Here is a 26,225-nt window from a genome sequence, read left to right on the forward strand (position 1 = left end):
GAGAAACTTCAGAATGCTTCTGTGCAGAGGGATCTGGGTGTCCTCGTGCATGAATCGCTAAAAGCTAGTATGCAGGTATAGCAGGTAATAAGGAAGGCAAATGGAATTTTGGCATTTATTGCTAAAGGAATAGAATATAAAAATAGGGACGTGTTGTTACAACTGTACAAGGCATTGGTGAGACCGCACCTGGAGCACCGTGCACAGTTTTGGTCCCCTTACCTGAGGAAGGATGTAGTTGCACTGGAGGCAGTTCAGAAGACATTCACTAGATTGATTCCAGAGATGCAGGGCTTGTCTTATGAGGAGAGATTGAGCAGTTTAGGCCTATACTCGCTAGAGTTTAGAAGGATGAGAAGAGATCTAATTGAGGTATATAAGATGCTAAAGGGGACAGAAAAAGTAGACGTGGAGTGGATGTTTCCCCATGTGGGGCATTCTAGAATGAGAGGTCATAGTTTTAGGCTAAGGGGTAGTAGATTTAAATCAGAGATGAGGAGGAATTACTTTTCTCAAAGGGTCGTGAATCTGTGGAATTCATTACCTCAGAGTGCAGTGGATGCCGGGACACTGAAGAAATTTAAGGAGGAGATAGACAGATTTTTAATTAGTAACGGGTTGAAAGGTTATGGGGAGAAGGCGGGAAATTGGAATTGAGGCCGAAATGAGATCAGCCATGATCGTAATGAATGGCGGGGCAGGCTCGGGGGGCTGTTCAAGAAGATTGATCACACCACCACCACCACCTTCTCAAGGGCAATTAAGGATGGACAACAAATACTGGCCTGCCAGCAACTAAAAAACCTTGCTGAAATTCATGCATCTGAATATTGTTGTGGTACGCAAATTGAGTGCTTTGGAAGGGTGCAGAGAAATAAAAAATGTACAGGCTGGATTTTGCTCTCAGAAGGAACACATAAGAAAAGCCGTGAGTTTAAGATTGTAGAATGCTTTAGGGTGCAAAAAAAATGCACATATTTCTTTCACAAAAGAATTTTGACAATGTATTCCATTACTTCATAATCAGGAAACTACAAGTGCACATAGCAAAATTTTACACATATCAGAGCTGTGTGCTCTAACTCCATCCAGGGGCATACGACTCACTGAGCTCTCTCTTGAAAGAGGGGTGAGGAAAGTTCTCAGCTGACATACATAGCATTTGATGTCTTCACCAAAGAATTGCTGGATGGCATCATAAGGATAGCCTTAGAATATCAGTTCTAAACGTTCCTGAAAAACTGCTTTGTTTCTTTTCACGAATAATATTGAGTTGCTGGTGGACTTATCTGCAATCTAGCACATTTCAATTACCATCATTTCTGACTTCAAAATGCAGAATTGCAGTATATTCCAAAGTGATGGAAAATGCACCAAAAATGTTGAAAGTAAATGACACCATCCATGATCACGTTGTTCTTTAGAAATTTCTAAATGCAAGACTGCAAAAAACTGCACTTTCGTGGGAATATTGAATATACCTGCAGTTTAAGGTATAACATGTTTGAACCTGTGAGTCAAAAAGTAATTGAACATATTGGTCATTGACCTATATTCCAGTCTGATTTTAAGTTGTAGGTTGCTTATTTTGAGTTGTCAGCATTTTTGTAAAGTTATCAACTTTACTAAAGCTCAATTTTTATGAGCTTCCAGGAGTATGAATGATCATATCACTGGAATGAGTGCAGCCAAAAGGAAACTGAAAAAAAGTCCCAGAGACTATGCCACTTTAAGATGTTTTGATGCTGATTAAATTGCTCTTATAACCCTTCCCTTTCTCTGCAGTGCAAGAAACACTTGGGTGGAGCTGTCTGTTCAGATTCTTTGGACTCAACAGAAATGCCCGCATCCAGCAAGCACCTCCCAAACTTTACTCCGTCTTTGGCAAGATCCAAACAATAAAGCTTTGTAGGGGTATGTGGGTTGCTCCATATTGCATTATAAGTAATCTTTACTTAGATTATAGTAAATCTGCAAAAAGATTTATCTACAAGGTTGTTATAATGGAAAATGCACTATCAATTTAGTCTATTATTTGTTTAGAAGTAGCCCTATTATAGAATAATAGAGTGGTTACAGCACTGGAGGGGAGTTAATTAGAGCCCAAAAAGGTAAGCCATCCCTCTCTTTCCCAGAAGCACATGATTCCAATTGTCCTCAGTTTTCAACCCACCAACTTCCACATTCAATAGATCATCCTCTGCCATTTCTGCCACCTCCAGTGTGATGCCATCACCAAACATATCTTCCCCTCCACTCTCCTTTTAGCATTCTGAAGTGACTATTCCCCATGACACCTTGGTCCACTCCACAATTGCCCAAACATACTTCCAGGTTAAACATATCAAGATTTACATGGACTTCTTTCAATTTAGCATATTGTATTTGCTGCTCACAACACGATCTTCTTGTTAGAGAGACCAAACAAATTGGGTGACTGCTTTGCACAACACCTCCGTTCAGTCCACAAACAATCCCAAGTTTCCAACGGCCTCGCATTTTAATTGTCCACTTTGATCTCATGCTGACCCCTCTGTTCTCGGCCTACTGATTCAACGAAGCTCAATACAAGCTCAAGGAATAGCATCTCATTGTTTGATTAAGTACTTTACAGCCTTCCAGACTCAGTACTAAGTTCAATGATTTCAGACCCTAATCGCTGCCCCCATTGGTTTCCTTTTCTTTGTATGTTTTGGTCTTACTCTTGTTGCTTGGTTTTTGAACGGTATCTGTTCGTTATTCTGACATTCACACCTCCTCTACACACATCTTTTGTTTTTTTTATGTCGGATTACCACTCCCTTTAACTCTGCTTCACTAACTCTTTTATCATTTAATGTCTCTTGTCTTCTTTCCTATCAGAGACTTTCCCTTTTTTTTCCCACCCTCATCCATTTCACCAGCTTAAGACAGTTCTAACTTTTCCCAGTTCTGATGGAAGATTATTAACCTGAAACATTAACTCTGTTTCACTCTCCACAGATGATGCCTGACCAGCTGAGTATTTCTAGCATTTTCTGCTTTTATGTGACCTTCCACTTCTTGGTATCATGTACTCTATAAGCTGCAACTCAACTGCATCACCATGATCAATATCTGATCATCTGAATGTTATTTATATTAAAAGTGGCATTCATTTCTCCTTTTGAGAAATTTAGTAGTATAGCTTTATCAGAGAGTCTAGCAAGGTCTTTTTCAGTTTCATGTTTACGTATTTCAAGACCACTCACATAGTATGTTTGTTTCTTCTGCTATTGTACTGGCCACACATATTTTACCCAACTTATTCAGTTATTTTTTTCACCACCTCCTCCATTTCCACTCTCTTTCCTAATATAGTATAATGAGCAAAATTAGCCCTTTCTGTTGAGTTTCAGAATCTAGGTCATTTAGGCTCAGACGTTTATTATATTAAAGGCATTATATAAATATAAGTTGCTGTTCTTGAATGCAAGCTGCAAACAATAGTGAGCCAAACAGAGCCCACTCAGTATTTCCACCCACCCAACATGACTCAGGGTACTCATTCAACCAGTTTCTTATCCATTCTGAGGATTTGCCCTGAAACTTGCAGCTTTGTAACAAATGGATTGTCGTCAAAATTTTGTAAACTGGGAGGGAGGGGAAATCTAAAAGCCCCTGAGGTTTATGATCAATGTACATCTCTTATGTACAGGTGTACACTAATATGGTATACCTGCAATCTGGCCAACTGTGCAGTGCGAGCAACAATCTTGTTATATGGATCAACAATTTTTCCTCTGATCCTGTTGAAAAGAGAAAAAAATAGAAATACCAAACAAGCAAATGATCAAGCTCAACGGAAGCTTTGTGCAGAACTGAGAATTATACATTATGAGGTTGTTATATTCTAAGAGCTTACACTCCAGGCATTTGAAAAACAACTGATTCTAAAGAGTAGGAGCAGGCCATTGGGACCTTCAAACCTATTCCACCATTAATTGGGCCGGATTTTGCGGTGTCATTAACAGCAACACACTCAACATTCGCCGCGGCTGGATATCGGAGGACCCACAACTTCTGCAGTAAACATACGGTAGTGCACAAATTTGAAAGTTGTGATGGGCCAACCAATGTTAGTCCCAAAGGTTTGCTACTTCAAACAGCAAGTATGAAAGAAATCAGTGCAAACCTGGGTTAGCCTGCACTTTTAAAATTTTAGGTGCTTCCTAAAATCTTAAATAAATCATCCTGTAATTTTTTTTATTATTCATTCATGGGATGTAGGCGTCACTGGCTAGGCCAGCATTTATTATTCAGTGGGCATTTAAGTGTCAACCGCATTGCTGTGGGTTTGGAGTCACATGTAGGCTAGACCAGGTGAGGATGGCAGATTTCCTTCTTTAAAAGGACATTAGTGAACTAGATGGATTTTTACGACAATCGGCAATGGTTTTGTGATCATCATCAGACTTTTACTGAATTGAAATTTCACCATCTGCCATGGCGGGATTTGAATGCGGGACCCCAAAGTGTTACCCTGGGTCTCTGGAATACTAGTCCAGTGACAATACCACTATGCCACTGCCTCCCCTCTATTACAACTTTCTACATTCCAGGGAATGCAAGCCCAATTTATGTAATCTCTCCTCAGAATTTAACCATTGGATCCCCAGTAGCATACCATTCCATTGTTAGAAAGCTTTAACATAGTGACAAAATAAGATTAATGCATATTATATGCTCTGCACACCTAGCATCACCAACACCAACCAACCAACAAGCATCACCATATGAATTATATTGCTCTCGGTAACCAAAGCAACATGGGACATTGGGTAGCAAGTCTTCAAGTTAATATTTTGAGATCCTCTAAGAATTCTTAACATTCAGGGCTTCTTTTCAATGACCAGTATTTTAATCAATTATATCTGTATCTCAACTCCATTTATCTGCCATTGCTCTGTGTTTCTTAATGCCCTTAGCTGACAAGAATATACTCAGGTACTGTGTTTATTCTACATACAAAGTTCACATAATTTTTCAGCACTCTTAATGCTATTTTGGTCATATAACACTATATAGCTTGGGTCTTTTGTTAGTTTCTATCACAACCCCCTAATGGTATGTGATCATTATGTTGGACAACTGTTCAGTGAATCAGATCCAGTGAGATTTCTGGTACCATTATTTCAGAGACAATTTGACTTCCGGTAGTTTATCTTAGTCAAAACGTTAAGCTTGCACCATACCTGTCAACAGTGCACTGCAGAGCAGCAATCCGGGTCTGCATCATCTGAAGAACCCCTAAAATACATTACAGTCAACTTATTTTTGAAAAAGGATATAAACAGACATAAACATTTTCATTTACTCACAGGACATTTTGCTTTAAATTCCAATATTTACAGGAACAAAAATAAGTAATTCAACTCTTCAAGACCATTTAATTGTTCAATTAGATCATGGCTGATCTGCACCTCAACTCCTTTTACTCGCCTTTACTCCATTATCCATTGATACCTTTATCTAACAAAACTTCAATTGATCCAGCATCCAAAGCTTCATGGGGGAGGCAATTCCAAATTACAACTACCCTTTGTAGTTCTTACCAATTTATTTCCTAACAACCTAGCTGTATGCCTCTTGGTCTGGATTCCCTCACCAAAGGAAGTAGTTTCTCTGCTTCTACCCTGCAGAATACCTTTATTTTTAAAAATAACGCACTTTGCTCACCTCTTAACCTTCTAAACTGAAAGGAATACTAAACAACTTTAGGTAACATCCTCATAACATAACCCTTTTACCCTGGCATCATTGTAATAAACACATCATTCCTGAGATTCAATGCCCAATACTGAAAAGTTTTCCCGAATGTCATCTGACTAAAGCTGTGTATAACTCAAACATTGCTTGCGCGCCTTTTGTATTCCAACCCTCGAGATAAAGGCCAATATTCCATTAGCACTATTGATATTTTTGGTACTTGTGCATTAGCTTTTAGGGATGTGTACATGAACACCTCAGTCCCTTTGTACCTTCACAACATCTAATTTTTGGCCATTGAGAAAATATTCTGATTTGTCTTCCTTAGATCCAAAATGGATGACCTCATCCCTTTAATTCAGCTGGAAAACAGGTCAGAATGAATTCATCCCAGTTATTACACGGGCAAAAAACTTTGTAGTATCCAAGTTTCAGGCATTCTGTATAAAACAAAATTATTAGCATTCTACAAAAATGGTGCAGTGGTTATTTAATGTACAGATAATTAATATTGCTGAATCAGGTCATTCAATCCATGTTTGTTACTTTTCTTCCTGCATTTGGCATCTAATCTAATTCCATATTCTCCTTATACCCAATAATAATTATTTTCTCAAGAAACTAATTGCCTTACAAAAGAATTTATGGACTTTACCGCAACAGCATACTGTTAACTTCACTCAGTCTTCTAGGATACATCAGTTACTGATTAGGAGATTTCCTCCACATTTGCCTATACTGTACATCATTTGAGTGTGTGTAATCCAGGGACAAAGGCAAAAGTGGAAACACATTCTATTCTCCAATCAAAATTCACCAAGAGCTGGGCACTCCACATTCAGTATTTTTGTCCTCCTACATCTTTAAATTTCAAAAGATTTGGAAAATCACTGCAGGGTGATCTAAATATGTGGGCAGTGACTAGGAAAATCAAAAATACTAACATCAAAAGAGAAACACACAAAAAACTTAGTTATTCGGTTTAGGTTTGCTTTAATGAGGAACCCCTGAAATATTCCTATGTAATAAAGAAATTGATTTTTTTTTTAAAAAAATCACAAAATAGATATGGCTAAGAATTTCGCTACCAGAGGGATACTGCAGATGTATTTAAGGGGAAGTGGGACAAGTATTTGAGGGAAAAAGTCATAGAGGATTACTATGATAAATTTAGGTGAGTAAAGATGGGAGGAGGCTCGAGCACAGCATGGACTGGTTGGGCTGAGTGACATGTTTCTGTGCAGTACTTCCTAAGTAATCCTGTATAATCCTATGCATTTTAGCACATCATTCCAAAGGCAATTCAGAGCACCACTCCCTGCCATTTTCTTAAACGATTTCAGAGAAAATGTTGAATGATTCCCTCACAATTACCAAGGTAATAAGTGGCAAATACAAAAGTTTAAAAAAATGCAACTCAAGAAAAATTAATTGAAATTACCTCATCATCTGTGAAATGTGAGACTCATTCATTGTAATCATGACATGGTTACCACAGATCAACAAGGAGCATGGACCACTTTTGAATCAACTAATATATTCACTATGGCATCAATTAACTTAACACGGGGCAAACAGAACCAACTGCATTCCTGCTCTAAAATGACCTGTGTTTACGAAGATTAGTGCAGAACCCCATCAATAAAACATAAAATCCTTTAAACCGAGCATAAGATTAAGTGTATCTAAATGGAATTGACAGGGCAAAGGAAAGTATATTTCAGACTTACATCTTAACACTTGCCTTTACGCTGTTACTTCACATGATCAAATATATTTCAATGAAACCTGTAAATTAGGAACACCAGTGGGACTTGCATCACGTGTCCTTTATCTGCAAAACCATAATTATCTGACTAGTAAACCAGATGATCCAAATGTTCTGGGACTGGCTGTATCTTCTGCAGCGTTCTTTTTTACGCCCTCGCCTGGGATTGATCATGCCTAATTCTGGAGTCCTACTCACTGTGATTTCAGTTCATTTCTAGTTTGTTGGGTTTCCTAGTCATCTCAGGGTTCTTTTCCGTTGAGAAAGGGATGTCCTGATCCTGAGATCTGCTATGTTGGCAACCTGTACAAGTCAAGGTGTATGCTGTAGGTGCCAGGCAGATTGCAGCCAAATTGGTGAGAGAAGATGCTGCATACTAGGGTCCTGCACACTCCTGAGCAGGACCCCCATACCATCCATGTGCTGAAGCTGCTAATGTTGGAAGTGCTGGGGAGTGGACTCTCTGGTGTGATGGCAGAACATGGTTACCAACTCTGGTTGGAGGTACACCTGGAGATTTGATTGCATGATGTTCAGGCACATGACATTTGACCATGTGACATAAAATCGAATTACATCTACAAATATTAATGAATTTATCTTACAATGATTGAGTCATCTTTAATTGAGAATCTTTAAAACTATTCTGCTCCAACACTTCTTGTATGAGAAGGTCAAGAACAGGAATCCACAAAGAGGTGAAGGATGCAGATAATGGGAAACTATTCTCTCCATCTCCTGAAACCCCATTCCTCAGTCTCTCTGCCCCTCCACCACTCGAGCACCAAATCCCCAGTTCCCCTCTCTCCACAACTTCCAAGTGCCTGTGATTTCAGGGACCCCGATTCCAGAGTTCTTCTTCCAACCCACCACCATCAGCCATCCACTAGACTGGCAGCTCCCAGCTTTTGTGTAATGGCGATCTCTTTACCTGATGTCCACAACAGAAGGGAAACCCCTTTATTCCTGTGTAAGCATTCAATCTCAGCAACAGAATGGTTTCTCTGCCATTATGCGTATTGGGTAAAAAGATCTCCATTGCACAAAAATAATTTTTCACTTGTTGTCACCACACACTTACTTGTGTGTCTAGTGTTTTAAGTTGTGAATGCTGAGAGCTGTCCATAGTTTGTAATTTGCATGTGTCCAAGGTTTCAAGGTATAGTTTGAGAGTTATTTGGGAATGTGAAGGTGTTGAATTTTTGGGGGTGACAGGTTATACAGATACCTCTGTATTGAAAATTTTATTTTTATTTTAACACTTACCTTCTAGTGACTCTATGCCAGTAGCTTGAGCAAGAAGATTTTCATGTCTTGCAACAACCTGAAAAGTATGTGTTAATTAACATGGTATCTTGTGCAATGGGTACTCCATACTACGTTAAACCCAAATCTAATTTAACAATCTAATTCCTAAAGGTCATCTCAGGACAAAGAATTAAACTGGTGCAATAGTCAGTCCTTTTATGAGGTTGAGTTTTAAGGTGCATCACTGGGATAAAAATGAAGGCTCACTTTATGTCTAACCCAGTAAATATAACTATCTTTCATTTTGGCATTGAACACCAGAGATTGAAAAGTGGTCATTCCCAAGCATTAACAATCAAATTGATTGGTATAAAAATCCACAACTTCTGGACATCACTAGAAAACTCCACTTAAAAATTCCTTGTGTGAGAGGAAAGAAACAAATAAATTAAAATTCAAGATTGTCTAGTCTCAAGAACCAAAGTATGCCCTGAAGAAAGGATTCAAAATCATGTCTCTTAGGGAGCATAGTGCACAACTTGGTTAGATTACTGTCCTTACTTCTTTGTACCTGGAATCCAGTCCAGACTTCTGAAATTTACTTTCCCTTCTAAAAATGAACAAGTAGCAGGAATAGATCAGTTGTTTTTTCCCAACAAAATAGGCCCTTTTCTAAGAACCATGTGAGCAACAACATCAATAGTCACCATTCAAAATATTATTTTCCTAAACATTCTCAAGTTATGCAAAGAAAATCATCCTCTGGAATTTCAGAAATAAACTCCCAAAACAAAAACACAACCCTTCTTATTCAAGCACAATAAAATGATGTAACTTCCTGCAAGCTTGATAGATACAATTCCCAAACTGAGAGCACTGCAATGACAGGGAAGACAGTGATAGAGGCCTTTTTCTTTCTGACACCCATAGTCCACTCTGTTGGGATACTTAGCATGTTGGGTAAACTATCATTGTTATGCAAAGCTTTAACTTTTCATGGATGAGGCATGGTTAGCTCTGCATGATGTCAGCCAAGCCAACCATTTTAGTAGAATTCCTAGGAGTGCTCATAAGCTCCTCACTTGCTTCATAAAACTTTAAGATATAGCAGCCATATAGCAGAAAAACACCATTATGTTACCTGTATATGAAGTTCTTTATCCAATTGACTAATTCCTTGAGCAAGTTTTGCCAATTGTTCAACTATTACTGCTTGGTGAATGGATTGAGCAGTATAGGTCTTTACATCAAATTCTTCCTTCAAGAAGTCTGTATAGCATTCTGAAAAAGGTTAGGGTACTTGTAAATATTTCACTGAAATAACAAATTAAATCACAAATATAAAATGTGACATTGAAGAAAAACAAATAAACGAATATTAATTTGGACTAAGTGTTTTACCTGTGAATTTCTTCCATACCACTCCTATGAACAATTATTAAATCAATGAAATTCTAAATACAAGGGAACATTTGATAGAGTACACGCGGTCCTGTTCTTGTGCAGTTGTGATTTTTTTTTAAATATCATTTTTCACAGTACAGTTGATATCCTGCACTAATCCTATGTCAATTTGATACTTCATATATACAGCTTAATCTGTAAAATCTATAAGAGAACCAACAGCCAAATAAAATAGTGGAGCAAGAAGAGAGGAAAATTGTGCGAACAAATATTAGGAGATGACAGACACAAGACAAGTACCCAACAAACCAGTACTGATCAGATACATTTAAAAAAAAATCAAACTTCAATGCAAATAAGCATTATTCTTTCATCTCAAATAAGATGGCAATCCAGGAGCATCATTGTCACTAATTTGACTGGGCATCTTCCTTAATCCATATTCAATTGCTTTCACTTGTACTACAAAATACAGAATTATTACTCTAGTAGCCAGTGAAAAACACTGTTCGTTACATTTAACCTACAAGTGACCAAAAGCTTTAGGTATGAAAGATATACAATTTATTAGTACTGAAATTAACATTGGATATTTAGTTTATTTCTTCATTAATCATTTGACTAAATGACAAACAACAAGTGCTATGTTTTCTCCCCATACAACAGTGTAAAAAACACAAATTAACATTTTGAAAATTATGTTTCCGGTATTAGTCACCATTTGCATGAAGAAATGCTTCCTGATGTTACAGTACGCCTGAATTTTACAGTTTGTATTTTCATTCCCATTCTAGTACAGTAGTAGTTTGACTTGAAATAATGTTCCGGCTTAAGCTTTTCCACCTAGTTTTTGTACGTCATTGAAATCCAATATTATTAAGTTTATTAAGTTGAAGGTTTAGAGTTTTTCCAGCCTTTCCTCACAGCAAGGAGCAGCACCTTTTTTTTGCATTACTCACAGGGTTTTGGTACTTTCCTTGCATTTCACAGACACAGCACTGAAGATCAACTAACATCTTCACATGATTTAAGAGTTAAATTTGAATTCCAAAGTTTGCGTTGTGACTTAGCACTGCTGGCTTTTTTGATTATTATGCCGGACATGTTAAATGTTGAATCTGCTGATATGTAACTCGTTGAAGATGGATTTTTTCCTGGATGGCATGTACATAGAAATTCACCATTGTGTAATGATAGATAACCAGTTGATCTCCTATAACAATGCTCACAAGTGGGAGGTTTCAGATTTTTAATGCAGCAGCAGCCTAAAATGATAGTAAATTCGCAATATTACAGCACTCAGTAAAAATATTCCTGACAGGTACTGACAATGGCATCAATTTTTTTGTAATGCTATTTTACAATACTTTAAACATCCTGTTAAGTAAGAAACATTGTTTGCTCTGCCTTCCCCAAAACCTCTCCTTCACAGTTACTTTCTTTGTTGCGGTACCTCTGACGCTGGATTTGAAGTCTTAAGATGGAACAACTTGTATTTATATAGCACCTTTAATATAGTAAAACATCTCAAAGCAGTTCATAAGAGAATAATTAGACAAAAATTGACAGTGCCAGCAAGGAGATATTAGGACAAGTGAAGCTTGGTCAGAGAGGTAGATTTTAAGAGGCAGCTAAAGGAGAGCTGCGAGGAGAGCCAGAGAGGTTAAAGACAGAATTCCAGTGCTAAGGATCTAGAAAGCTAAAGGCAGCGCCTCTAATGATGGGACAAAGGATATGGTGGGTTGTGGGGAGGGGTGCAGGGAATGCAAAAGGGAATTGCTACATTTGATTTTTCCTCGCTATTTTTTCCCAAATCCTTCATTCTTTCTCCAGCACATAATTAGAAAATGTTCCCTTAAACTGGATTTGTAATTCTTGAAGCTTTCATTGGTCTAACACTAAAAGGAATTCATGACTGTCAAACTCCAAAATGTTACTAAGTAGTCACTTTCCATGGGCTGGGCCTGATTGGTATTAATGCTCCTATTGCAGCTAGAGTCAAATAAATCTCCCTCCATCAGTAGCTCAAACATTGGTTTCCCTCAGGGGCATAAAAAAACTAATTGCAAACACTGTTAAATTACTAAACAAAAACTTTAAGTCTAAACTATATAAAATTTTAAAATGTGATTTTCTTCGTCCTGTTCAGAAATGCAACTTGTTGCAAATTTGTATTCGGCTCTCATGATATAGGTTGTTTTGATGTGTGCTGGGCAAAAGCACACAACAACTCCCATGATCCACCTCTCCCAACACAGACCTTGATCAGCAATGGTTGGAAATTCCAGCACCTAATCTCCAAATAAAAGCATAGGCCTATATACGGAAAATTATTTGCATGCATTTCTAATATTAATGGCCAATACTATAGTAAATTTAGTGATGTTAGCAAAATAATCTAACTTCATTAAATAATTTTAGCTGTGTACACTGATTAGCTTAAAATGATGACAAAAATACTGATGATATTATGCAATGACCAAATCAGCACTCAATTTGCAGAAGGCTAGGTTTGGACAAAATTTCAACAGTTTAATTAGGTGATGTGGTGGGTCTTATTATTTATTACTGTTTTTGAAAGTTTTCCCATCTGTGTCGTGAATGGTAACGGCTTCTGGGATAATTCAGCCAAGCAGAGCGGTCAACTCAGTAGTGGTTAATTGTACCAGTGAAGGCCTAGCTTTAACATGCCTTGTTAATAGTGACATTGTGAATGTAGATTCGATGCAAAAGTTTTAATTTATAAGGGGGTCGTCTACAACAAACTCCAGTAAGAACCAATTCCACTCGATTTATGCAAAATCGATTCTACTTATTTACACTCTTCCTCTCCCCTATTCTTTACTAATTCATAATGTATGTACCAAAGTATGGTCACAAGAATAAGTGCAATCAAAAACACTGAACCCACTGGAAAAGGCAGTCGAAAATCAAGTAACCGAAGGCTTACTCTTTGATAGGTTGACGTGTTGGAATATATTCCCTACCCCCGCAACAGTCTGTCTTGATAACTGTAGGTAAGCACCCTTACCATCCAGAAGCAATTCCTTCACCGAGTCTCGCACCGGAGAACCTCCGCTTCCTTCCATGTTGGCATTCAGTGACGCTCACGCGCGGCCTGCTGGTCTGTTTGACGCACGCAAGGATAAACTGAGGGGAACTCCGCCACGATAGAGTAACCGTTCAGAAGAACCTCGTGGGACAAACAGCCAAACACAAGAGTCCGTGGGCACGGTGGGAGGGGGGGCTCGGTGGGGGCGGGGGGCCGATCACAGGTGGATCTGGGGGGTCTCGCGGCATCGACAGCCAATCACTGGGGCTCGGGGGGGGGTGGGGGGAACTCTCGGCACCAACAGCCAATCGCTGGGGGGGATACAGCGAAGGCTCGCGCCGCATGCAGCCAATCACTGGCGACTGGGGCACCATGCGGGGAATGAGGCTGCAGCCCGCTCCTGAGAACTAGGTAAAGGCCACGGGTCAGGGTTGAGAGTTCAAAGTCGAGTTTCTCCGGCTTATGGGTTCACTGGGCGGTGGAGAACGGCCTCATAGCAGCACATGGTTCCTATTTTCCCCCCATTACCCCAAGTCATTTTACCCAGTCGGAGGAGATCGTGTGCTACTCGGGTCGAGAAATTTCCATGAACGGTGAATACTTGTCCACCGGATCCTGGCAACAAAGATGCCTCGTCGATTTGTTTCAGCCGGGTCACGTTGTAAAGATTTGTGCTCCTATGGTGCGATATTCAAAGTGAGTGTTACTGTCCCAACAACCGTGATATGGTAATAGTGCTTCACCATTTGTTGCATGTATTTTTGTTTGCTTAAAGTACTCAAGAGCATTTCTGACATTTTTTAGGTTGGCATTTCGATCACTGGTCAGAAAGTATGATTGTGAACTGTGTTTTACTCCAATGATCATTGCTTCTGCCTTCCTGAGATCCGGCAAGGCCAGAGACAATGAATTCACAACAAATTATGGTAATGTATATTTTTGAATTGCATTTATTTTGTGTGAACCAATGCTATAACAAGCTAATCTTTCCTCTCCCAAACCAGTGCTGAATATACCTCCTGTGGTCTTATTTTCAGTACTGAATACAATATAGTAATAATTTAAAATTAAAAACTTTTTAAAGGAGTGTGGAACATATTTACAGGGTTTAAAAGCCATAGTTATTTTCCTCATTAGCATTACACACTAATTTTGTTTGTACATTGTGGATGAGAATAGGTTTTGAACTACAGCCTCTGATGTTTACCCAGGCTTCAACTTCTCAAACTTGTTTTGTAATTGAGGTAACATTGCTTTTCCTTCTCAAACCTTTATCTCTCTAATTGCAATGTTTAATGGAATTTATTTATAATGCAAGTACAACCCCCACTTTGGTGTTCTGCATTTTATCTAGATTCATTAAAATACCTTGTCGGAGGCCCCATCTTTTGGGTGAGAAAGCTAAATTGAGGCCCTTTGTTCTGCTGCTGTTTGCAGAACAGCAAGGGAGTTCTCCTAAGATAAAAACAAAAAAACTGCGGATGCTGGAAATCCAAAACAAAAACAGAATTATCTGGAAAAACTCAGCAGGTCTGGCAGCATCGGCGGAGAAGAAAAGAGTTGACGTTTCGAGTCCTCATGACCCTTCGACAGAACTTGAGTTCGAGTCCAAGAAAGAGTAACTCTTTCTTGGACTCGAACTCAAGTTCTGTCGAAGGGTCATGAGGACTCGAAACGTCAACTCTTTTCTTCTCCGCCGATGCTGCCAGACCTGCTGAGTTTTTCCAGGTAATTCTGTTTTTGTTAAGGGAGTTCTCCTGGTGTTCTGGCTGGCATTTCTTCCTCAACCAACACCAATAAATCAGATTTACTGTCATTTATCTAATTTGTTGTTTGTTCAATCTTGTTGTGGAAATTGGGTGCCACGTTTGTCTTCATTGCCAGCTTGAGCAATGGGCTTCGAAGCTTGAGCGTGAGCTAGAGAGGTAGTGGTGCATCCTTGAGGCTGAGGGTTACATGGATAGCACATTTTAGATGTGGTCACACTGCAGCTTAAGGAAGTGCAGTCAGAGAGGGAATGGGTGACCACCAGTCAGAAGAAGGGAGGCAGGCAGGTAGTCAGGAAAGCCCCAGAGTGCATCTCACTCAAAACCGTTTTTCTGTGTTGGAAAGTAGTGAGGGCGAAGGTTCCTCTGGAGAGTGCAGCGAGCCAAGTTCACTGCACTGTGGGTGGCTCAGCTGCACAAGGGGGAGAGAAGTAAGAGAGTAAAAGCAATAGTGGTAGGAGACTCAATAGCGAGGGGTACAGACAGGCACTTCTGCAGCCGTAGAGTGACTCTAGGATGGTGTGTTGCCTCCCTGGTGCCAGGGTCAAGGATGTCACAGAACAGCTGGACAGCATTCTGAAGAGGGAGGGTGAAGTCAGAGGTCGTGGTTCACATTGGTACCAACGAAACAGGTAGAAAGAGGGATGAGGTCCTGCAATGAGAATTTAGGGAGCTAGGTAGCAGATTAAAAAGCAGGATCTCAAAGATTGTAATTGCTGGATTACTCCCTGTGCCACGTGCTAGTGATTATAGGAATAGGAGGATAGAGTGGATGAATGCATGGCTAAAGAGATGGCGCAGGAGGGAGGGCTTTAGTTTCCTGGATCACTGGGTCTGATTCTGGCAAAGGTGGGGCCTGTACAAGTCGGACGGGTTGCACCTGAACCGGAACGGGACCAACATCCTTGCGGGGAGGTTTGCTAATGCTGTTGGTGGGGAGTTTAATCTAACTTGGCAGGGGTGTGGGATAAAGTGTGGAGGTACAGGAGGGGGAGATGCACAGCCAAGTATAGAAGAGAAACTAAGTCTGGAAGGCAGAGCAAATATAGACCTGTTGAGGTACAAGGGAATAATGCAAGGCTGAATTGCATCCATTTTAACTCAAGGAGTCTTAACAAGTAATGCATATGAATCGAGGGTGTTGATTAACACATGAGAAGATGATATTGTTGCTATCACAGAGACATGGTTGAGGGAAGGGCAGGACTGGCAGCTCAATATTCCAGGGTATAGAATCTTCAGGCATGACAGGGGGGTTGTAAAAGAGGAGGTGGCATTGCATAATTGATCAAGGAGTCAATTACTGCAGTAAGGAGGGATGGCTTCTTAGAAGGTTCCTCAAATGAGGCCGTATAGGTAGAACTTAAAAACAAAAAGGGGACATTCACTTTGCTGGGAGTGCAGTATAGGCTTCCAAACAGTCAGGGGGAGATAGAGGAACAGATATGTAGGCAAATCTCCAGAGAAGTGTAAAAACAATAGGGTAATAATAGTAGAGGATATCAACTTCCCCAATATTGACTGGGATATTCTTAGTATGAAAGGCTTAGAGGGGGCGGAATTCTTAAAGTGCTTCCAGGAGAGCTTTTTGAGCCAGCACGTAGAAAGTCTTACAAAAGAAGGGGTGGTACTGGACCTAATCTTAGGGATGAAGCCGGGTAAGTGGTGGATGTGTCAGTGGGGGAGTGTTTCGGAAATAGTGACCATAACTCTGCTAAGATTTAAGGTAGTTATGGAAAAGGACAAAGATGGACTGGAAATAAAGGTCCTGAATTGGGGGAAGGCTGATTTCAAATGACAAGACAGGATCTGGCCAAAGTGGACTGGGAGCAGCTACTTGTAGGAAAGTCTACATCAGACCAGTGGGAGTCATTCAAAAAGGAAATAGAGAGTTCAGGGCCAACATGTTCCAGTAAAGGTGAAGGGTAGGACCAACAAGTCCAGGGGATGTTAAGGGATATAGAGGATTTGATAAGGAAAAAAAGGAGACTTATGGCAAGTACAGAGGGCTGAAAACAGCAGAAGCCCTAGAGGAGTATAGAAAGTGTAGTGGGGGGCTACTTAAAAAATGTAATTAGGAGAGCGAAGAGGGGTGAAAAAACACCAGCAGGCAAAAAAAGGAAAATCCCAAGGTATTTTATGAATATATTAAGGGCAAAAGGATAACCAGGGAAAGAGTAGGGCCCATTAGAGACCAAATTAGCAATATGTGCGAGGAGCCGGAGGATGTAGGTGAGGTTTTAAATAATTACTTTTCATCTGTGTTCACTATGGAGAAGGACGATGTAGTTGTAGAAGTCAGGGACCGGGACTGTGGTATACTTGAACAAATTAGCATTGACAGTGGGGAGGTATCAGCAGTTTTAGCAGGCTTAAAAGTGGATAAATATTCAGGCCCAGCTGAGATGCATCCCAGGCTGCTACGTGAGGCAAGGAAGGAGATTGCTGACGCTAATTTTCAAATTCTCTCTGTCACAAGAGGGGTGCCAGAGGACTGGAGGACAGTGAATGTGGTAGCATTATTCAAGAAGGGTAGTAGGGATAAACCAGCTAATTACAGGTCAGTGAGTCTAACATCAGTGGTAGGGAAACCATTGGAAAAAGTTCTGAGGGACAGGATTAATCTCCACTTGGAGAGGTAGGGATTAGTCAAGGGTAGTCAGCATGGTTTTGACAGGGGGAGATCATACCTAACAAATTTGATTGAATTTTTCGAGGAAGTGGCTAGTTGTGAGGGTAATGCAGTTGTTGTAGTCTACATGGACTTCAGTAAGACTTTTGGCAAGGTCCTGAATGGGAGAATGGACAAGAAAGTAAGAGGCCATGGGATCCAGGATAATTTGGCAAATTGGATCCAAAATTGACTTAGTGGCAAAAGACAGAGGGTGATGGTCGAAAATTGTTTTTGCAATTGGAAGCCTGTGATGAGTGATGTACTGCAGGGAACGGTGCTGGGACCCTTGCTGTTTGTAGTGTACATTAATGATTTAGATGTGAATATAGTAGATATGATCAGCAAGCTTGCAGATGACATGAAAATTGGTGGTGTCGTAAATAGTGAGGAGGAAAGCCTTAGATTACAGGACGATATAGATGGGCTGATAAAATGGGCAGAGCAGTGGCAAATGGAATTTAATCCTGAGAAGTGTGAGATGATGCATTTTGGGAGGATTAACACGGCAAGGGAATACACAATGAATGGTAGGACCCGACTAAGTACAGAGGTTCAGAGGGACCTTGGTGTACATGTCCATAGATCCCTGAAGGCAACAGCAGTAGATAAGGTGGTTAAGAAGGCATATGGGATACTTGCCTTTATTAGCCGAGGCATAGAATATAAGAGCAGGGACATTATGTTGGAGCTGTATAAAATGCTAGTTAGGCCAAAGCTGGAGTACTGTGTGCAGTTCTAAAGGAAGGATGTGATTGCATTGGAGAGGATGCAGAGGAGATTCACCAGAATGTTGCCTGGACTGGAGCGTATCAGCTATGAAGGGAGACTGGATTAGGCTAGGTTTGTTTTCCTTGGAGCAGAGAAGGCTGAGGGGGTAACCTTATAGAGGCATACAAAATTATGAGGGACTTAGGGTAGATAGAAAGAAACATTTCCCCTTAGCGGAGTTGTCAATAACCAGGGGGTATTGATTTAAGGTAAGAGGCAGGGGGTTTATAGAGGATTTTAGGAATGTATTTTTCACCCAAAGGGTGGTTGGAATCTGGAACAGACTGCCTGAGGGGGTGGTAGAGGCAGGAACCCTCACAACATTTAATAAATATTTAGATGAGCACTTGAAATACTAAACCATACAAGGCTATGGGCAAAGAGCTGGAAAATGGGATTAAAATAGATAGTTGCTTGATGGCTCTCACAGACACAATGGGCCGAAGTACCTGTTTCTCTGCTGTATAACTCAATGACTCCATGATTACAAGTGACAATTTTTGGAAGTATTCCACTGGTTGGAGTGCACTTTGACATGGCATAAGGATCCGAAAGGAGTGAAATAAAAGCAGCTTTTTATTCTTTTTCAGTAGGGCAGCTGGAATCTGCTGGTGTGTAAATCTGTAAGACTGGCTCCTTGCGTTTTAATTGCATGATAAGAGCTGCTTCATCCAAAAGGTGTATAGGCTTAAATTTAAATAGGTTTATTATGCCAGTGGTTCACTGCAGCTGAGGTCATTTACACTTAGGGTGTAGCTTACAGAGCAGGAACTTAAATGTGAAAGTACATAATAGAAGAATTCTTCATCCACGCTATGCCACATGAGGCAATACATTTCTTCCACTGCTTTACATCCAGCAGATCCTGTTTCTGTGACAAAATCCCTTTTTATTTGGACTGGTCATTAGCCCAACTCACAACTCCTACCAAGAAAAAGGGCTAGATGTGATGTGGATTTGCCAATCCACTTCCATTGGACATGAGCCCCATATTCAGAGATTCTTATCTCTGCTCACCTGTGTTATCCAGAGTGAGATTCACTCATTAGAGGAATCCCTCTAAAACGTATTGATGATCTGGTGTGGTAGAATAGAATTGTATCTCTAAATAATGACCAGAGTCCTCAGTGTTTGTCAGGTTTGGAGCACAACTTAGCAATCTTCTGTACTAAGAATATTGTTAGGTGTAAGGTGCCAAACTGAAGGAGATAGAAATTATTTAAACATGATAGAAATGGTTTAAAGGGAAGCTCTATGCTGACATATCATGCACTTTATTTGACAGTTGATCGTCCACTGGTTGTGCAGTTTGCCGCTAATCATGCACAGGATTTAGCTGATGCTGCTTGTATAGTTTCTCCATTTGCAGATGGTGTTGACTTGAACTGCGGTTGTCCACAAAGGTAAGATAAACTTAATAATTATTCTGCTTCTGTAAATGTTGAAAGTTATATTATTTATAAGCACATGGGAACAGGTGAAGACTATTTAGCCCCTCAGGCCTAATTTACAAAAAAAAAACTTGGATTTATATAGCACTTTTCATGACCACCAGATGTCTTAAAACACTTTACAACCAATGAAGTGTTGTTGTAATGAAGGATACGCAGCAACCAATATGCACTTAGCAAACTCCCACAAATAACAATGTGAAAATAACCAAATAATCTGTTTTTTGTGGTGTTTATTGAAGGATATTGGCATGGACCCTGGAGATAATTCCCCTGCTGTTCTTCAAAATAGTGCCATGGGATCTTTTACATCCACCTGAGCAGGCAGATGGGGCCTTGGTATGTCTCATCCAAAAGACAGCCCGTGCGACAATTCAATGCTCCCTCAATACTCCACTGGACTGTCAGCCTTGATTTTTGTGCTCAAGCCCTGGAGTGGGACTTTTACCCGGAACCTTGTAAGAATGCTACCAACTGAGCCACAGCTGACACAATGTTCCACCATTCAGTGAAATCATGGCTGATCTGTGACCTGATATACCTTAACATCTTTGGTTAACAAAATGCCTTCAATCGGATTTAAAATTAACAATTAATCTAGCATCAATTGCAATTTGTGGAAGAGAGTTCAAAACTTATACTACCCTTTGTGAGCAGTGTTTCCTAATTTCACTCATGAAAGGTTTAGCTCTAATTTTTAGACAAAAACCCCAGTCCTAGATTTCCCAACCAGCAGAAATCGTTTCTCTCTACCCACCCTATTTGTTCCCCTCAATATCAAATCACCCTTTAACCTCTAAATTCCAGGAAATACATACTAGCTTGTGAATCTCCCTTTGTATTTTCACCCTTGGAGTCCAGGTACTGCACTCTCTCCAAAGTCAGTGTATCCTTCCTAAGGTGTAGCGTCAAAATTTCTCACAGTACTCCAGATGTGGTCTAACCAGAGCTTTGCATAGCTGAGGCATGACTTCTATCCCCATTATATTGCCCATCTCTAGATATTAAGGCCAGCATTTCATTAGCCTTTTTCATTATTTTCTGTATCTGCTCATGACATTTTCATCTCAACATCAGTCTTTTTGACCTTCCAGTTTCTAGCTTTTCACCATTTAGAAAGTACCCTGTTCCATTCTTTTAGATCCGAAGTGGATGATCTCATATTTGCCTACATTGAAATACATTTGCTACAGTTTTGCCCATTCACTGTCTTTTTGTAATATTATGCTTCCATCGACATTGCTTGCAATGCCCCTATCTTTGTGCCATAGGCAAACTTGGATATGTGGCTTCCTATCCCATCATCTAAGTAGTTAATAAATACAGTGAATAGTTGAGACCCAAACACAGTTCTTTGAGGGACACCACGAGGCACAGTCTGTCAATTAGTGTATGTGCCCATTATCTCTGCTCTATGTTTCTTACCACTCAGCCATTTACCTTACCAAACAACAACAATGTATATTTATGTAGCACCTTTAATGTACTGAAACCTCCCAAGTCCTGTGAAGAGCCAGTTATAAATCGAAATACAGCATCGGGCCACATAAGGAGATATTAGGTCAGATGACTGATAGCTTGCTCAGAGGTAGATTAAAGGAGAAAAGCAAGGGAGAGAGAGATAGAAAGGTGTAGGGAGGACATTCCAAAGCTTAGGGCTTAGGCAGATGAAGGTGTGGCTACCAATGATGGAGCAATTCAAATAGGGATACCAGAATTAGAGAAGCACGAATATCAATGATTGTGGGGCTACTGGAGATTACAGAGATCGGGAAGGAGGAGGCCATGGAGCTACATTAAAACAAGGATGAGAATTTTAAAACTAAGATGTTGCTTGATCAGGAGCCATTGTAGGTTAGCAAGCATGGGGATGATAGGTGAACAGGACTTGGTGCAAATTAAGACATCCGATCAAATAATTTTACTTCAATTCCATAAGCTCAACTTTAGCTAAAAGTTTCTTATACTTTATCAAATACTTAATGGAAGTCCATATAAATAACATCCATGGACACTCCCTTGGCCAGTATTTTAGTCGCCTCTTCATAAATTTCAATCCGGCATGACCTACACTTGACAAATCCATTCTGGCCCTCTCTTGATCTGTTGAAAATTTTCATGATGTTCAGTCACTTTATCCTTAATTATACATTCTAGTCATTTTTTTACAACAATTCTCTGGTTTCTCTCTCCCTCACATAGCAAAGTGACATGCATAATTTTCCAATCTAAAGGAATGATTCCTGAATTGAAAACTTTGGAAGATTATAGTTAGAGCATCTTCACTGTTCTGACTTACTTCCTTTAAAACTCAGGGTTAGCAACCATCTAATCCTGGAAGTTTGTTGCTCTTTAATGTCATTATTTTTAGCATAGCATGTTCCTCATTTCATACTAGTTTCCTTAGGATGATACCCTCTTCCTCAACCATAAATACTGACATAAGGTCAGCATGTCCATTTCTTAATTTTCATTGACGATATCACCATTATCAGTTTTTAAGGGGCCCAGGTTGCTCCTGGCCACCCTCTTTTTCCGAATAGAATTGTAAAAAATGTTTCTATTGATTTTGAAGCTTTATAAGTTTCTTCTCATACTCTTGTTTTGTAGTTCATTCTATTTGTTTTATCACCCTTTGCTGTTTTTTGTATCTCACTTGCTCACAAGGATCTGTGCCTTTTTTGCATTTTTGTATGCTGCTGCTTTTAGTTCTATGTTGTCCTTTACCACGTTACAATTTCTTTGCAGTTTGTTTCCTATTGTATTTGAATGTAAGTTTAGTTCTAAGTGGTACAAATGTGTAAAATTTACTGCTTTTCTTCAATACTTGTTTATGTACAATAGTTTAAAAAAAAACAGAATTTGTGAGCCACATCTACCAACAGTTATTTTGCAAATCACTAACATTGCAGTATGCATTACGTATATTTAAATTTTCACACAGGTGGGCAATGGCAGAAGGATATGGTGCTTGTCTAATAAATAAACCAGAACTGGTTCAGGACATGGTGCGTCAGGTCAAGAATCAAGTGGAATGCCCCAACTTTTCAGTCTCCATTAAGATAAGGTGAATACTTTAGTCATGGAAATGCAATAAAACATCAGGATTAATGATTATTTTGCAAATATGTACTTGGGTGATATTGAGCTGGGACAGCTCTTGGACAGTTAGGATTAATATAGCAAATTAGGTAAAATCTTTTACAATTTGACCTTCATTTAACATTTTTATTCACAGCACAAAACAAGAAACAGTAGCACTATAAACAGTTGTAGCAGTATCTTCACAAATTTCTGTTTATTATTTGAACTTGCTAGAAAGTAGATTAGTCTTCTTTCAAACTCCACAGAACATAGTTCCTTTGCTTTTACACACTCCTCATTAAAAAGATCTTTGTTAAAATTTTAAACTTCTTTAGTTTGGCGGCACCATTATTATATCATGATGGTGACCTAGAGTGCTGTGATACAGGGTAGATGTCATTTTGTTTGTTCAAAGCTTTCTAAACATAATTGTCATTCTCAATTTAACTCATGCAAATTTTTCTTACCTTCTGGTGAATTTTAACAGTATTGAGAGTCTTATATATAGATTCGATACAAACACTTCTGTTCCCTTCTACAAGTTGATTTCTTACCTGTTTGTACGCATCGTTTAACTTAATCTGACACTACTGTATTAATGAGAATACTACCAAAACTCACTGCTTGGAGTATTGATGTGAGGAAAAGCCCACCAGGTTTGAAGACCTCAGCTGGAATATCATGGGTCTGCAGGCTTTGTTGTTTTGATTCCTTGTTGCAACTTTCCCATCGATGTGGTTCACTCATGAATTCTACCACAGGGTACTGTGGGATAGCCTGGAGAGTATCAGCTGTCACTGTCAATTCACAATTCAGGAATTGTTGAAAATGTTCTTTCCAACATTTACAGATAGCATTGTTCATCTTTATGATAAGAAACACTATCCAATGAGCGAAGGGGATTTTATCCATTTGACCTTGGTCCGTAGGTAGCCCTGGTGGCTTCAAAGAAGCTTTGATATCATAATGTTCAGCATATTGTTGGATCTTGTGGGCTTTCTCTTCCCACCACATATCCCTGATCTTCCAGATTTATCTTTGAGCGTAAGCCTTGAGCTGTTGGAACGCTGTCTTCTTGATTTGTGACCTTCAGTTTTTCTGCCAGACAATAAAGGCTGCTCATTTTTTTCCTAGGAGCTCACGTATTTCAGCGTTGTTTTCATTGAACAAGTCCTGGCAACGACAATGCTTGAACCCAGTAGTCTGGGCACAGGAGTCAATTACTGCTGAATTTATTTCATCCCATCATTCTGGGATTGAGCTGAATGTGAAGATTTTCAACTTTGAACATGAGCTGCACTTGGAATTCGTCTTTGGTCGTGCATCTTTCAGGCTGAGACATTGATCTTTTTCCTCTTGGATTTTTGGGCCTTGCAATGTCTTGGTGCTAAGTGGATATTCATCACTGACCGAATAAATCGATGATGTGGCAACCCTGCTCACTGATGCTCAGTTTGGGTTCTGCCAGGATCACTCAGCTTCTGACCTCATTACAGCCTTGGTTCAAACATGGACAAAAGAGCTGAATGAAAGAGGTGAGGTGAGAGTGACTGCCCTTGACATCAAGACAGCACTTGACTGAGTGTGGCATCAAGGACCCCTAGCAAAACCGGAGTCAATGCGTATCAGGGGGAAAACTCTATGCTGGACTCATATCTAGCACAAAGGAAGATGGTTGTGGTTGTTGGAGGTCAGTCATCTCAGTTCCAGGACATCACTGCAGGAGTTCCTCGGGGTAGTGTCCTCGGTCCAACCATCTTCAGCTGCTTCATCAATGACCATCCTTCCATCATAAGGTCAGAACTCGGGTTGTTCGCTGATGACTGCACAATGTTTAGCACCAACTGCTACTCCTCAGATACTGAAGCAGTCCATGTCCAAATGCAGCAATACCTGGACAATATCCAGCTTGTGCTGCCAAGTGGCAAGTAATATTCATGGTACACAAGTGCTAGGCAATGATTATCTTAAAACAAGAGAGAATTTAACCATCGCTACTTGACATTCAGTGGCATTGCCATCACTGAATCCGCTACTATCAACATCCTGGAGGTTACTGTTGACCAGAAGCTGAACTGGACCACACATATAAATAGAGTGGCAGCAAGATCAGGTCAGAGGCTAGGAATCCTGCAGTGAGTAAATCACCTGATTCCCAAAAGCCTGTCCACCATCTAAAAGGCACAAGTCAGGAGTATGGTGGAATATACTCCACTTGCCTGTATGAGCGCAGCTCCAACACTGAAGAAGATTGATAGCATCCAGGACAAGCAACCCGCTTGATTGGCATCCCATCCACAAACATTCACTCCCTCCACCACCGACACACAGTGGCAGCAGTGTGTACCATCTACAAGATGCACTGCAGGAACTCGGCAAGTTAGGCAGCACCTTCCAAACCCACAACCGCTACCATCTAGAAGTACAACGGTAGCAGATGCAAGGCAACACCACCACCTGCAAGCTCCCCTCCAAGCAGCACACCATCCTGACTTGGAAATATATCATTGTTCCTTCAGTGTCACGGTCAAAATCCTGGAACTCCTTTCTTAACAGCATTGTGGGTGTACCTACACCACATGGACTGCAGCAGTTCAAGAAGACAGTTCACCACCGTCATCTCAAGGGCAATTAGGGGTGGGCAATAAATGCTGGCTTAGCCAGCAACATCCACATCCTATGAATGAATTTTTTTTAAATTGCATTTCACCACTGTTTAAATAGTAATCGTTTTGATATTACTTCGTCTAACATATGGTCTGTTTCATTCTAGGTTTAATTCACCTGTAGTAGTCCATGATTTTTTATTGCAGAATACACAAAGACCTAGCAAGAACTGTAGATCTTTGTCGGAAGGTTGAGGCAGCTGGAATCTCTTGGATTACTGTTCATGGCAGAGCAACTGAGGAGCGGCATCAACCTGTGCACTATGATACAATCAAGATTATTAAAGAAAACTTAAATATACCGGTAGTAGCAAATGGAGATGTAAGGAGCAATAAAGATATCGATTTTGTGCATCAACTGACAGGAATTGATGGTAAGGAATAATGGTGAAGAAAATACGGTAAATCCAACATTTCAACAGAGTTAGTAATTACATCATAAGCTTGAATAGTCCGATCTCTATTGATGAGCTATTTATTATCCCTTTCAAAATGCTATAGGAAAGATTACAGCAGCCATTATACAGGAAGAATTTTAATAGCCAATCTCTCTCAATTGAATATTTTTACTTGAATTGGTGCCTTCTAAATATTTCAGCTACTCTGGTGAAAGCAAT

The 26,225-nt window shown here is 39.9% G+C and overlaps 2 protein-coding genes across 6 annotated transcripts in view; one reads left to right on the forward strand and one right to left on the reverse strand.

Annotated features, from left to right (window-relative positions):
* cog5 (component of oligomeric golgi complex 5) overlaps positions 1-13,384 on the reverse strand; it is a 104,336-nt gene extending 90,952 nt beyond the window's left edge. Inside the window, exons 1-5 of one of the 5 annotated variants that reach the window (XM_041202368.1) lie at positions 13,098-13,384; positions 9,885-10,024; positions 8,762-8,819; positions 5,214-5,268; positions 3,698-3,767 (exon numbers count right to left, since the gene is read on the reverse strand). In XM_041202368.1, the coding sequence (XP_041058302.1) occupies positions 3,698-3,767; positions 5,214-5,268; positions 8,762-8,819; positions 9,885-10,024; positions 13,098-13,236 (462 nt within the window). In that variant the 5' untranslated portion in view covers positions 13,237-13,384. The remainder of the gene's footprint in view (positions 1-3,697; positions 3,768-5,213; positions 5,269-8,761; positions 8,820-9,884; positions 10,025-13,097) is intronic. The other 4 variants (XM_041202364.1, XM_041202366.1, XM_041202365.1 and 1 more) reach the window with 4 other exon arrangements.
* Positions 13,385-13,583: 199 nt separating this feature from the next.
* Positions 13,584-26,225, forward strand: part of dus4l (dihydrouridine synthase 4-like (S. cerevisiae)) — a 66,004-nt gene continuing 53,362 nt past the window's right edge. The window contains exons 1-5 of the mRNA XM_041203113.1: positions 13,584-13,895; positions 14,004-14,125; positions 19,693-19,810; positions 22,803-22,925; positions 25,756-25,982. Coding sequence (XP_041059047.1) covers positions 13,786-13,895; positions 14,004-14,125; positions 19,693-19,810; positions 22,803-22,925; positions 25,756-25,982 — 700 coding nt within the window. The 5' untranslated portion in view covers positions 13,584-13,785. The remainder of the gene's footprint in view (positions 13,896-14,003; positions 14,126-19,692; positions 19,811-22,802; positions 22,926-25,755; positions 25,983-26,225) is intronic.

The sequence above is a fragment of the Carcharodon carcharias genome, chromosome 13 (genome assembly GCF_017639515.1).
Source record: "Carcharodon carcharias isolate sCarCar2 chromosome 13, sCarCar2.pri, whole genome shotgun sequence".
In the NCBI taxonomy this organism is placed as follows: domain Eukaryota; kingdom Metazoa; phylum Chordata; class Chondrichthyes; order Lamniformes; family Lamnidae; genus Carcharodon; species Carcharodon carcharias.